Source organism: Cinclus cinclus, chromosome 7 (genome assembly GCF_963662255.1).
Source record: "Cinclus cinclus chromosome 7, bCinCin1.1, whole genome shotgun sequence".
NCBI classification, from domain to species: Eukaryota; Metazoa; Chordata; class Aves; order Passeriformes; family Cinclidae; genus Cinclus; species Cinclus cinclus.
In genome coordinates, this window is record NC_085052.1 from 13,357,535 (window position 1) to 13,372,326 (window position 14,792).

Genomic DNA, 14,792 nt, shown 5'->3' on the forward strand with positions numbered 1-14,792 from the left:
CCGCACAATGTGTCACCCCTAAACTCTGTCTACTGTCACTTCTGGGGATGGATCTCCCAGGGTTCTCACCTGATCTTGCTCAGCATCCTCACTGCTGAGGGGTGCTGCAGGCAGGCAGGGGAGTCTGGGCACTGCCCCATCACTGGACTGACAGCACAGGGCCCAAGAAGAAAACAGTTCCTGCACCAGTATCAACAAACACAGTACAGCACAGGATGATCAACTGCCTTGTGTTGGCCAAAATTACCTCAAAATTCAGCTCCTTGCTAATTTTCCTCCCCCCCCCTTTTTTTTTGGTGCAAAAAGATATTTCTGAGGGGGATTTCCTTTTTGTGGGAAGAAGTCTTGGGCAAAGCCTGCTTTTAACTGGAAGCATTTAGGAGAACCACAGGAGTAGGCAGGACAGGCAATGAAAGTGCTTGGCAGAAGCAGGAGCTGGTTTCCAAGGGCACAACATTCACACACTCAGCTCACATCAGTACAGCACACGGTCAGAAAACCCTCCAGGTTGAGCTGTGTGAACAGCTGATGCACCACAGCACAGGTGAGGTGGTTCCTCCTATTCACCTCTCTGCACTGCCTGAAGAAAACCAGGCAAAACCAGAGCAGGAAACGCTAGACACTCCTGATAGTCTAAATTCAGACAATCCTTCCTTTCTTATATATAAAAAAAAATTCAAGGAATTTAGCCTATTTCCCAGATGCTGCTCTCCTTCATGAGTGGTCACCTTCACTTTATCCCTGGTGGGCATAGGATCAGGCAGGCATATGTTACCATGCACACCACAGTCTACTCAATAGCACCATTTCCAGAACAGCCCAGACTGCCTTAAATTGGGAGATTTATGGTGTCCTGTACGGGGTCAGAGGCAGCTGCAAGCTGACAGTCCCGTGTGCCCCCTGCCCTCAGCAAACAGGCTCAAGTGCCAGTCATGGCTGTAAAATCAAGCCAGTGTGGGATCACCCAGGGGTGGCCACACTTTGCCTGACAGTGGATGACAGACGACGCTCCTGTCAGCCATCCTCAGGCCTACAGCCAAAGCCTCCACAGCCCCCATCCTACCCCATCTTTGGGAAGGGAAAAGAAATGAGCAGGTTGGTGACAGCAGCCAGGGACAGGCAGCATCACAGCTTCTGAGCTCACCCTGCCTCTGCTGCTGCCTTGGATCTTGGCCACAATCTGCTCCTCACAGGGAAGATGGGTGCCTGCACAGAGGCATTTGCCTTCTTTCCTTGATGCTTCCCAGCCCACCTGTGTTTGCATCAAGAGTGACACCATCCACCCCCTTTTGTATTTAAGTAATAAACCTTTTTGGATGTGCTCTCTCCCTGCCAGGCAGCACAAGGGAAAATCTGCCTGCCTGTCAGCTCCTTCACAGGCCATCTGAGATAAGCCCCTGGTCCACAGGGTGAGGGTCCCCTCCATCCCCAGGCACTGAGGCTAAATGGCTTGTCTGGCTCTCCTGGGGAGAAAAGATACTCCAACCCTGTGCTCCTGAGACCAGCTGGGCCTCAGGCCAAACTGCTATGGAGATGGTGGAAGAAAGCCCCTTATGGCAGAAAGACTTGGGGACCTGCTGTGTATGGTCCCATCAGATCTTGTCCTGCTGCCCCACTGCTCCATTGCCCTGGTCTGCAGAACTGGGACCATGTTTAGACTGGTCAGGTACAAAAATGTTTTCCTTCAGAGAAGAGCTCATGTGTTTTATGTTCACCAGGGACGTTAAATGCTGTAGATGAATCATTAGCAGTAGAGATGTGAGCTGCAGCCCTCCCATCCCCTTTCCCACAAAGCTGAGGGTACCAAGATGCAGTCACAGGGCTACAACACCAAGAAGCATGAGCTGAGAGAAGAACCAGGACATGGAGACATCTGTCCCAGCCTGGCTGGGTTCCAGGCTTGCTCTCAAATTTTGCCCACCTCCTTCGCTCCACACAGAGCCTCCTGGCAGCTGGAAAGTGTGGAGGCAGCTTCTGGAGCAGCCTAGATTGAGCTAAGACAGGAAGCAGATCAGGAGAGGATTTGAGATGGAAGGGGAAGCAGGTGAGGGGAAGCAGACTGTGAGATTCTGGGAGAGGTCTATGCCACGGTACAGCAGAGACTGGAGAGAGCGCAGCAGGTGAAGAAAGCTCTTCCCATTCCCCTTGTGATGCTCAGCATGGCGCCCCCAAAACCCAGGTCACCCCAGTACTATCCCTTCTCTCTCCCAGGATCTCCCTTAGCAAATCTGCAGGACAGAGCCAGGTTCCACCTCTAACTTCTGGCCTGCTCCTTTATCATCCCTGTCTAGCCCAGTTCATGTCAGAAATGGTCCACATCCACCTCTTTCCTTGCACAGGATGACAAACAGTGCTGTCAGCTCCTGCTCCCCACAAGAGATCAAAGCCAGCAAGGAGCATCAGCCTAAAACATCTCCACTAGCATCCCCTACTTCAGAAAGGCAGATACAAGGAAAACAACATCAACCACAGCTTTAGGGGCAAGCAGTCCAAACTGGGCTGTACAGAGACAAGGGCTCCTAGCAAACTGGGACTTCATATCACAAAAGGAATCTAGGAGAATTTAGAGTGAGGAGCAGCCAGCAAAACACCCACAGGAGTATTTCAGGGTGAACTACCTGTGGGTAGTTTCAGAGGAAATTTTCAGGTGGAGAAGCAACCAGGATGTTGCTGTCACTCGCAGAGAGAGGCCAACAGGCACAGTTCCCTGCTCCTGCCAGGCAGGGACATAGACAGGACCACAGCGCTAAACCCCACTGATGGAGGAGAGTAGTACCTGCAGCAGCACACAGCAACACTGAGACGGCCAGAGGGCGAGGAGAGCTTCTCTCTGCAGGTGCAGAGGGCTCAGACAGTCTGCAGAGCAGTTGCCTGTGAAAGGGGACAGTGTAGGCAGAGGGGTTGAGGGTTAGCCAAAGGCTGGGGCACACGAAGGTGAGGACCCTGAAGTGCAGAAAGTGCTGCCCAATACCTGAGCATCTCCCTCTGCTCCAGCACCATATGAAGAAGAGTCAAAATGCACAAAACCCAGAATCCTGTAATGTTTTACAGCCATGCCTGGAGGATGTTTGGCCATAAACCAACTTTTTTCCACCCCAAAATAAAGATAGGGTGGCTTCCCAGAAAAACCCAGAGGGATACTAATCCACTCCACCCTCACCCTTCCCAGCCCCGCAGGCCAGTGCCCCCAGCCCTGCCTCCTAATCCTTCACTGCAGCTTTAATGGGGCGTTTCAGAGGCAACAGCAGCTCCTCCATGGCTGAGCAGCACGGAGCAGCCTGCGGCAATCCCACTGCTCACCATTAACCTGCTCCCACCCCCCAAAGGGAAGAAACTTGGTGAAACCCCATTGGGATGTGTTACATGGGAATGACCTTGTCTTCACTACCCACAGCACCAAGGCAGCCCCAGGGCAAATGAGGAGCGGGGAAGGGAGACACAGCCCACTCACAATTAATTCTTCTTTCTATTCAATTACTAGCAGCAAGACTGAGGCATGTTTTGTGGGTGGTGGGAACACCAGGCCAGGAGACTGCCCCTGTGTTCTGGTCACAGCCACCTGGAGCTGTGCCCACCCCTGTGCAGGACCAAACTGGATGATGTGGCCCTCTCTGCTCATTCTTCAGCGGCCTGCTCTCACAGCTTCATTTCAGGGAATAGGGCAGACTCCTCTGCCCTTCACCACCTCCTGTCCCTCCTGTGCAGCAGCTTCCTAAAACACAATCTGTGCTTCCACAGTTTCAGTCTGTGCTCCTGAAATTGCAGGTATCAATATTCACCATCCTCCAGTGGCCACATGCTGGCTCCCAGGCAGAGATGCTCCTGCAGATCAGAGAAGAAAAAGCCAGGCTGTGCCTTCCATCCAAGCGGGGTGATATGGAGAAGAGCTCACTACTCACAACAGCAGGGCTGCCAGCATAGCAGGGGCAGCCTGCGTGGCTCAGCATGTGGCAGCTTCGCTCCTGGCTCCCAGGCAGAATAGGAGATCATCCCATCATCCAGGGCAGTCCATGGATGCACACATGGATTTTCCAATGGTGTTAAGCATTCCCCACATTTGGCTCTGCTGAGGCCAGTGTTGTTCTCATCTCTGGCACCCCCACGCAGCACATGGGGTGAGCCAGGCACATGGGTAATGATCTGGCAGAGCTGAGCAAGGCCAAAAGCCTTGTGGAGGGCACTGAAGGGGAGACATGCTCAGGTCCCATCGGTCTGCAAGGAGAGAGAGCTGGGATGGCTCTGCAGCTACCCAGCTCAGGAAGGGGTCTACACAGAGTCCTTGAGCTAGGTAAGCCAGAAACAAAGACCAAAGGCTCCCAGTGAGAGCAGTTCACATGGGATCAGCTCAGGGAGAAGGTGACATCTCCAACTCTGCATGACTTAAACCCGAGGCTGAGTACTTTGGGACAATTCTGCTCTGCGTAGAACAAGGGTTAGCAAACAAGCAGCCTGATCAGGAACGGCCATGACACATGTGCACGGGGAAGGGGTGACAGCCACAGACATGTGGATGAGGATGGGTGTGCTCATGGCACTTGGGCAGCTCCACTCCATTCCTGACCCCCTTGTATAGACCAAACAGCACCTCCAGAACCTGGTCCCAAGCCATTCTTGCCTGGCACAACTTCCCCAGCACCACAGCCACAGCCCAAGCTGGGGTCTCCAGCCACACGTCATCAGGCAGGGCTGGGAAAGGGGGGCGGGGGTCAAAGCCAGGCTGGGTAGGCAGGGTCTTCACTGGCCACCCAGGAAGGTGGGAGCCATCACTCAATGTCAGGTGTCACTGTCCTGTATGTGGGATGGGTCTGTGGCTCCTTCAGGATCACAAGTAGCTGAGGCCGATGCAAAATGCTGTTCCTTTCTTGCCTCAGTTCTCAGCAAGCCCCATCAGGCAATTTAGCTTGATTTGGGTCCTCTTAGGGAGAGGACTTCTGCACCCAGCCCGTGGTGAGGTTAAGCCTAAAACCAACAGAATGGCCGGGGGGGGGGGCTGTACGTCGCTGTAACTCTACCTTTGTTTGTTTGCTTACAACATCCACCCAAAATGCCCGTGTGTGTCTCTGGGCCTCTGTGTCAGTGGCAGCTGAACTGCTGACCCCAGGAGTTTGCAAAACACCAGGGTTATGGCCCCTTTGACATCCCAGCCCAGCAGAGCCACAGCTCATCCTGATCCTGGCCCCAAGGAGCCAGGCCCCAGGGCACCCCACATGGCCCTGTGAGAGCTGGGCTATGGGGAGAAACAGTGGGGCCAGTGGGAATGGACCCCAAAGGAGTGTTGAGGTGGAGACACAGGGTACTTGCTGCTGTCCAGGCTTGGCTGCAGCCCCCCACCTTTCTGTGGACCACCACACCACGGACCTGCCCTAAACCCCCCGCTAGTCCTTATCCAAGCCCAGCCCTTCATTTTCTGTCAACCCCACAGCCCACACCCCATTCTGGGATGGGGACTGACATAGGAACTGTGCCCCTTGCCAGCTTCCATGCCCAGGCCATGCCTGGTCTCTGTGCTGCCCTGCAGACCTCTGCATTTTGGGAAGGTGGGGAACATATGGTCACAGGCAAAACAACAGTCACAGCCTGGAGACAGCCTGTAACTGGTTTCTCCCCAGTACCAGCTGTGGTAGGGGACTTCACGCCACTCTGGAGCGTGGCCACGGCATGCACAACCTAAGCTGCCATCATGGTGCAGACACTGTCTCCAGGCGGTGCAGGGATGGGTCAGGGCTGCAGGGAGTCAGCCTAGGCACAGGTGCAAATGCCCAGGGAATTCAGATAGAGTTTGCAAGCTCTCCAAATATTCTCCTTCCATTTTTTTCACCAGGAGCCAAAATCCTACCTCCCGATGGCCAAGCCCTGCTGCTAACCATGTTGCCTTCCCTTGTGAGCTAAACTTTAGGAGGTCTAGCAGGACAGACCTGCCACAAGTCCGTCTCCTCTGCTCTCCTCATCCTCTACTCTGCCCATCAGCAACAGTCCTTCCTATCAAGCCCCAAAAACCTCATGCCCTGCAGCTTGGGGGTCTTTGCCTGCCTAAGAGCCTGTCAGGGGAGCAGGGACTGGAGGTATGGAGCAGTGTGAGGTGTCCCACAGGCCCCATGAAGAGACATCACCAGCAAGGATGCCACAGAAGATAAATCCAGCCCATCCAGCCTAGGGTTCTGCCTCCGACATCCCTGAAAGAATAACTCTGAGAGATCCTAAATCCCCTTGGGACACGGCCCATGTGCTCTGTGCAGCCCTGTTCCCCGGGATGCCACCAGCCCAGCAAGGACGTGTGGCAAGTAGTGACAGTTCTGCCAGTGTCAGGGACAGCCCAGACCAGAGTGATTAGATTTGCACCTCAGAGGGGTCAGAGGGCAGGACACCTGCGACCTCTGGGTATCTGAGCTCTGGGTGCTGAGCACAGAGCTGCCAACACTGCCCCAATGTGAGAGGGCTCAGGAGGGGATGGTGTGGGACAGCTGCAGGGAACCTCAGCCCATGGAGCTCTCTGCCATGGCCCAAACATATCCACTTTTAGCACTCGCTTTACATATCTGTGAATTTAAACCCACACAACCACTGCTCCAACATTATCCTGTGCCTCTAGCTGTGCCCACAATACAGAAAAAAAACCCACAGCTGTCACAGCATCACCTTTATGGAAACAGCTCCCTCTTGCATTCTGGGCAGCACTGTGGGACTGGGGACAGGAGTCCACACCACAAGCAGCCACATTATCACAGCCTGACATCACCCCAGGTATGAGCAAACTCCTGTGCCAGGATGTGAATCCAGACATCTGCAGTGGAACTGGGGGCTGGAGGAACCTCTTCTCCTCCTACGGAACACTCAGTGGATGAACAGCCACACATCCAAGCTCCCAGAAAACTTGAGGCAGCCTGGGGAGGACCCAACACATGTCTGAGCACCAGTATGCAGGAGATTACACCAGCTTCAGGTTTTCCAGCAGAGAAGGCCATTCCCACACAGTGCATCAGCACTATTTCCCTTTGCAAGGTATATTGATGGGAAGAGGATGGGAATTATTGGCAGTGTGGCCCTTCCAGATCCTGCTGCTGCCCCCCTTGGTTGCAGTCTGCCCACAGCTCAGCTCTTCCAGTGCCTGCCCTGGTAGATCCCTAAGGCAATAGCAGAGGTACCCTTTGCCCACTTCCCGGCAGGATGGAAGAGGGATGGCACAGTCAGCTAACACTTCAGAAAACAGGACAATCATCACACCCACCACTGGGGTGGTAGTCCCAGATAAAGGTGGCTCTGCTGGCTCTTTTTATGGCTCCTGCTGCCACCAAGGTGCCACATGGCTCTCTTCCCACCTCGTAGTGCTGCTGAACTACAGGATAACGGGACGCTGCATCTCCTGGGGTGTCCCCTTCACTTCCTTCGAAGCCCAGGCAGCCAAGACATAGAAAAAGAGCTTTACCCTGGATCAGCGTGGGAACCAGCAACAGGGAGCTCATGGAGCAGGGGACCAGCCCCACCTACAGCACAGTCACAGCTGTGCTTCTCAGCCGCCCTGGGGCCATGGTCTAAACCACAAAGAGTTGAAACCCAGCCAGAAGTCTGATGGGGCAGGACCCGCTGGGTCATCACAAGATAAACCACTTCCTGGCCACGCTCAGCAGAGCAGCTCCCCATCCTGCTCCTCCATCCCTCTGAAAAAGCAACTCAGACCTGACCTCTGAAATCAGAGCATCCTCTGGGAACTGCTGGCCTGGCCCAGCTACCCAGTGGGAGGAGGCAGCCAAGCCCCAGCCCAGCAAGGCTGCACCTGAGCCAGGCCCTGCAGCCAGCAGCCTGAGCCTCTCACCAGGAGCAGCAGGCTGGTTTGGGAGGGCTGTGGAGCGTGTGACACCACGGGTGCACAGCCATGGTGCTCATGTACGATGAGCTGCACATTAAGCTCCGCTACAGCCCCGTTTCTCTGGTGCATGACTCAGCCAGGTGCAGGGTCACCCACTGCTGCCAGAGCAGAGAGGGATCCATCACCAGCTGTATCAGCATGCAGAGCCTTGAAGCAGCAGAGAGGGGGGATGCTCAGAGCAAATTAACTCCTAGAGCAATCCTACAGCCATCACCTGGACTGGGACATAATTTGACTTCCCAGGTAGTGGCACCTTCAACACCTTTGGGAGAGAGACAGGCTCCACACCCTTATATATGCCTCCAGCAAGGGGAGCTCACATCTGTGCATAGAAAGAACAACTGAATTACCCCCTCGCCCTGTGGAAAACAAGGCAGCCCTCACATCAGGAGCCCCACGCTTCACTCCCTGTGCACAGAAAGGCTCCTGCCCCCCCACCACTGAGTATCCCCCAGCCCAGCCATGCCTGAGCCCACCTGCTCTTAGACAGCCCTGTTTGTTTGCCCAAGGTATTTGCAGCCGGGGGCACCTGCTTTGATACCATCAGCTCCACGAAGGAAGCTGCTCACCTAGCGTGACCCCTGTAATCCCATCCTTCCCCATTAAGTGCTCTGTGAGCACATCCCCCCTCCCAGTCTCCTGACATTTCAGCATTTATCTCCTTCTCCCCAAGCTGAGCATATCAAGGCAGTACCAACACCCCCCAGCCCCTCTATTGCTCCCTCTGTGTTGGGAGCACCCACTTCCCCCAGCATTGCCCTACAGCAGCACTGGGGACCAGCCAGCACTTGTGACAAGATCTTGAGTTGAGCTGGTCCTACAGTGGGGAGCACAAGCTTTGTATCCTCAAGCCCCCTGCCACCATCCTCACGTCCTCCATGGTGCCACCTTTGCCCCCTGCCAGGACAGGTCCTGCCTGCCTCTGTTCCAGCCACCTAGACACCCTGAAGGACACCAGAAGCCTGAAATAATCTCCTTTTACTGTTGCAGGGGCCAAACGCTCCTTCCCATCAGCTGGCACAGCCTCTTCAACTCTGTGTGAAGAAACAGTATCACCCTTCCAGGACTGCGCAGTGCCCATTCCCTCCACTCATCACTCCCCAGCAGGCTAGGAACCAGCTGCCTCTCCCAGCCCTCCCTTCCAAGAGTGCCTTGTTAAAAATTGTCTGCTGGCTTCTGTTTCCCTGGAGCCAAGCTGCAATTCCTCAGAGCACAAGCACAGCCAAGGTCTGGCAGACAGATTATCCCTGACCCCTTCCAGGTGCACATAGCCAGGTGATGGGTTGCCAGCCCTGGCAGGGGCTGGGCACTGTCTTAGCACTGTCCGAGCCACGGCTCCATCCGAAGCCCAGCACTCCTTTCCTGTATCATCAGCACAGGGTACGGGTGCACTGTGTCCACTGACATCTCTCAAACATCCACTGCCCCACAGGGAGGATGCTGTTGCCTCCCTTCACCCAGCTCAGCTCCAGGAATGTCCCGCTTCTTACGAACTTCCCGGGGAAACGGGATTTGCCGAGAGATCAGACCGCGCCTGTGGGCACAGGCACCGAGCGCCAGCCGCGGGCGCAAGGCGGGGCTGGGAGGCACCGCAGCTCCCCGGGGCACAGCACCGCTGCCAGCCGCACCCGCCTCTCGCAGGAAAGGAGGAGCAGCAGGGCGGGATGCCCTTGGTAGCCGGGGGAGCCCTGCGGGCGGGGCGATGGGAGCGGAGCCGAGCGGAGCGGACCGGAGCCGCCGGTGTCGGTACCGCAGAGCCCGCCTGCCCCCTGGCGGTGCCGCACCGGCCCCCGCCGCCTCTCCAGCCCCCGGCCCGGCACGCTCCCCCCTCCTCCCACGCTGCTGCGGGGGCCATGCACAGAGCAAGCGGCTTCAGCTCGCCCCGAGCCAGCGCTCTCCGCTGCTGCACCCCGGGCAGCCGAGGTCCCGTTCCCCGGGGTTGGGAGGGCAGCGGTCTTTGAGTCAGGGAATGTTTTGGGTTGGAAGGGACTTTTTGACATCGAGTCTAACCCCTCTGCCATGGACGGGGGCATCATTAACTAGATCAGGTTGCTCAGAGCCCTGTTCAACGCGATCTTGAACGTTTGCAGGGATGGAGCCTCTACAGCTTCTCTGGGCAGACTGTGCCAGCGTTTCACCACCCTCATTGCAAAAAGCTTTTCTTCCTTATATTCGATTTAAATAAACCCTTTCAGTTTAAAAGTATTAGCTGTTGTCTTACATCAGCAGGACTTGCTAAAACATCTGCCCCCATATTTCTTACGAGCCCCCTTTAAATACTGAAATGCCACAGAAAATCTTCCCAGAGCCAAGTCTTCTTCAGTCCTTTTCCCTTTGCTGCAAGGGGCTTTGAAGCCTTGTTCTGAGAGCTAAGCAAGGTCTGTTTGTGACCAGAAGGAAGCGGTGGGTAGGTGCAAAGGAGCTGCACAGGTTCCAGAAGAGAGATACAAAACCTAGAAAGGAGTCTGAGCTAATGATCCACCCTGGATTTCATACATGAGTCCAGGCTACTGAAAAATGCACTGTCCCAGGGCATCAATAGAACCAGCATGACTAGGACATTCCATGGTGCTTCTCAGGGACAATATCCAGTGTCTCAGACAAGGAGGACAAGACACATGGACCAAGAATGCAAGACTGATTACAGAGAAACTGCCAGAGAAACATTTAAGGGCAGAACCAGCCACCATGGGTGAGAAATGCCACCTGAAGTGCAGAAAGGATCAAACCCTCTCCAGGTACCCAGGCATGGGGGAACACAACTCCTCAGCAGAGGTCACAGGTCAGACTTGCCCCACTGAAGCATGCATGGGAAGAACATGCCAGCCAGCAGTGACCTTTCTTCAGACCTGGTGCCTGAGAGATCTTTATTGAGTGTAAGAACAGTTCTTTACAATGCAGTTTGACCCAGAACCTCCCCCAAATCAGACAGGCTGTGAGCTCCCACCCCACCATAACTGCAGTCAAGAACAGAGACTGGGCCCAACTTTCACACTTCCAAGTACATAAAAAGCATCAAACTGAGTGAGCAAAAGCAAACATGTTAGAATCAGTGGAAGTGCCTGTCTCACTGGCTTTACATCTATTTGCTGGAGAAGGGGCCAGGACTGATTATTTCACAGCCAGGGAAAAGGGGCGCACAGAGCAGAAGTCCAGGACAACAAAAAGGCACAGGGTAAGGATCACCTCCTCTGTCCCCAATTCCCAGAACAGGGACTGGGGAGAGGGGATATACCAGCAGCATCCATCCAGTTTTGGGATCACCCTCCCAGGGCTGTGAGAAAGGAGACACCCTAGTGCTGGGAGCAGCCCCTTCACCCCCAGAAAGTTAAAACAGCATTAAAAAAAAACAAAACCACACAAACAAAAAAATATGAAAAGCAGCAAATGTTGAGGTCCTGGCAACAGGTGTCCAAGGTAAAAACCATCCAGGGAGAGAAGTCACAGTGAGTACCTAGGGGAAGAACCAGGTTGAGACCATGAGATTTTAGCAGCACATTCCACCCACACTTTCCCCATCACTATCACAGCCACCCAGACCCTTCCTCCAAGGCAGCCTCACCTCTCACCTTGCCTGGAGACAAGTTACTGCTTCCTCCTCCTATTTCTTGGCTGGCATAATAGGAGGAAGCTCCTCCTCATTCTCCTCAGACAAGTCATCATCCTCCTCAAAGGAAGCATCTTCCCTGTGCACTGGGACACACAAGTAACTTGTTACTCAACTGGTCCACAAGACATCCCAAGAGCAGAGCAGCCCAAGGAGCTCTGAAGCAGCTTTCCCAGCAGCTAAAAGTGGGAAATAAGCAGCATCCCAGCTGGAGGGAGGTCACAGAGGGGAATGGTGACAGCCGCGCACAAAAAAAGGGGGGACATTTCAAGATATCCAGACCCTTTTTCCTGTGCAAGGGCTTATAGTAGGGAAGGAATCCCTGCACTGAGATGACCCCTGGGGAACCAAAGGAGGGACAGAGCATGCATGCCAGGTAGCACCCAGAGCATCTCCCAGCAGCTCTCTGGGCATTGTTGACACTGGAGCCCCTTTGTGCCCCTCCCTTCTCCCAAGCTTTTCCCCACCCTTCAGTCCTTACTAATCCTGTGCCAGCCAGCGAGGTGCACTGGCCCAGAGCCCGCTGCCAGGCGAAAGGTCACTGGAGGCTGCAGCTTGAAGTTGTCCAGACTCAGCTGCAAAGAGCAGAGATGAAGCTGAGTTAGGGGCAGAGGCAAAAAGCAGAATATCCTGTAGTTCCCAATACAGCACCTGGCCCATTTAAATATCTGAGGGCACTTGCAGCCAGGCCAAGTAGCCAGGGCACTCGCATGTGAGTTACAGATCCTAGATTAGGATCCACAAACATCCAGAGTTGTCCTGTTCCCTGCAGCCATCCACCCCTGAGTCTTCAAATCAGCTTCTTACCAAGGGCTGGCATGACAACTTCAGATTTGCCACAGGCACGGCAATCTCTTGGTTCTCATGGTTTCGCCCAACAACTTCCACCACGTTGCACTCGTCCTTGGCACCATCAGTGAGGCACACCTGAGTGGGAGTGGAGATTGTGAACAAATGCTCTCCCAAGGGACGTATCTGGGATAGCTGGAGCTTTCCACAAGACAAGTAACCCTCAGCAACGCTACCAGCCCAGATGTCATTCAAGGTGTGGGGATGCTGCTCTGCAAAACAGGAAGAGCACTGAAAAACCCCATAGCAATTGTCCCCTGACTGCCTCAGAGAGGGCTCTGTGCCTTTCCCAGCTGCGACAGCTGTTACTGCAGTCACCTCAAGGCATGGTAACTGGGCTGTATTTTCTGCTGATCTGATCCATGCTGGCAGGTTCTATGCTCCCAGGATAGAAAACATCCCCAGGGAGATCCAGGAATGAAGCTCTGCACCTATCTGGGCTTGGGGAAAAACAAGCCAGAGACAGCTGGTGTGAATCTGGTGTGAACCTCCAGCAAGGTCAAATACAAGGGAAAAATAATTTTATTTACTACCTGCCTGGAGCATTTCCCCACTCAGCAGTCTCCCACCAGCACAGGCTTTGCAACAAGCACCTCTGTATGATGGATAAAAGTGACCACACTGTGTCCTGCCCTGAGAGCAACCAGTCCTGAGACCTCAGCCAAGGGTTGAGGACCCCTGATCCAACCCAGCCAAGAGGGTAAAGCCTGGAAGAGGAACGTAAGCATACAAGTGACTACAGGAAAGAACAAGCACAGTTAATCCACATTTCTCTTACCACAGACAGTGCTAAAATGTGGTCAGAGTCATCTTCTTCATCCACCTGAAATGTGTAGGATTTGGTCCTGGCAGTCAGCTCACAGCCTAGAATGAGATTAGGAAAGCAGTAGCAAGCATTACACACCACCAGTCACTACAGGCCTCAGAACCCTGGCCAGGCATGCACTTGGCATCCCTAAAACTCTTTATTTTCTCGTATGAAGAGCAGCATCAGACCTGGGCAGCAGCACCCTGGGCTCCAAGGTCCCAGAAAACAACGCAGCCGCCTCTGCCCCAAGCGGGGACAAAACCTGGTGTCCCCAAAGCAGGCTGCCATGAAGAAACACCCATGAGCACCCAAGGTTCCCAAGCCCTAGGACAACAAGGTTTTTCCCCTCTGGAGAGTAGAACGGTCAGCATACACCACTCTGGGAAACAGGAGGGAGCAGACAAAACAGTGACGCTGCACATGCCATTGCCAGTACAACGTTTTCTTGGATGGGAATCTGGAAGCAGAGACAGACACTGAGTGTCTGTGAGGCATGACCCAAGAGGAGGATTATGCTAGGCCAAGCTGCAGGGAGCTGGAGTCCCGTAAGAGAAGTTTTGAGACATATTTTATTACATACTTCTTCAGATGGTTACAAAAACAAGGGAGATGCATAACTATGCCGTTAATTCTTAGAATCAGAATTCAGCTGACCAAACGGAGGGACTAAATTGCCCTGGGTGCGTTTACTTATTGCAGGATGATTCACCAATGTGAAGCTGATCAGAAAAACACAGAGCTGAGCCCTGCATAGCAGTGCCGGCATCTTCAAGGGAGAGGAATCCACGTTCACGAGCGTAGCCCGGAGCAGGACCTCTTTTTTTCCCATGCTTATATATTTAATTTACCGAAGGGAGGACCAAACCCCAGGAGCATAAAAGGCCGGGGGGAGCCGCAACTCGTTCTCCTCCCCAGCGCAGCGTGCGCTTAGCCGCGCTGCCCGCACACGAGTTCGCGAGCAGCGCAACGCCTCGTGTGCCGGGGCTGCCAGGGCCCAAACCCCTCCCAGAGAGGAGGGACACGGCTCCACCGCCCTGCGACAGGCGGGCACGAAACGCTGACGTGGGAGCGCGGGGGATTAACCGGAGGAGCGGGAGAGGCCGGTGAGAGCCGGGGCTGCCAACACACCGCCCCGTTAATCCCAGCCCTCTAAAGCGGCCAGAATACCAAGACCCCACGCGGCTCCCCTCAAAGCGCCCCGGGACCCCCAGCATGTGCCCGTTGCCTCCCAAGCCCGGTCATGCACGTGTCTCTCCACACCGTCCTCCTCCCCCAGCACCTTCATGCCCTCCACGTGTCTCTCTGGCCTCCTTCTCCCCCCAGCGTCTCTGCTGTCGCCAGGTCTCTCTTTGACCTCCCCCACGCGTGTTTTTCCAGCCTCCACGCCCTCGCCATTACTCACTAAAGTCTCCTTCTGCCCCTTATTTATTGCCCCAACGTGTCCCTCCTGCTCGCCCCCCCAGGTCCCTCTTACCCTCCTCGGCCTCTCTTGTGCCCACTCCCCCGCCTCGTGAGTCCCCTCCCTAATTCATCTACGTCCCCGTGTCCCCTCTCCCCCGGCCCGTGTCCCGCTCACCGAAGAGGACGCTGCTGGGGCAGGCGGGCCCGTGCGGCTCCATGCGGTGGCGGCGCTGGGAGCGGGTCTGGGAGCGGGGCGGGGCGGG

At 54.9% G+C, this 14,792-nt stretch overlaps 1 protein-coding gene across 1 annotated transcript; it reads right to left on the bottom strand.

Annotated features, from left to right (window-relative positions):
• Positions 1–10,582: 10,582 nt before the first annotated feature.
• Positions 10,583–14,785, bottom strand: NPM3 (nucleophosmin/nucleoplasmin 3). Its single transcript, XM_062496675.1, has 6 exons — positions 14,705–14,785; positions 13,099–13,184; positions 12,279–12,398; positions 11,953–12,046; positions 11,427–11,557; positions 10,583–11,318 (listed from the first exon to the last, which is right to left on the bottom strand). Exons 1-5 carry the CDS (start codon positions 14,745–14,747, stop codon positions 11,466–11,468), a joined length of 435 nt encoding a protein of 144 aa, XP_062352659.1. The 5' UTR covers positions 14,748–14,785; the 3' UTR covers positions 10,583–11,318; positions 11,427–11,465.
• Positions 14,786–14,792: the final 7 nt, after the last annotated feature.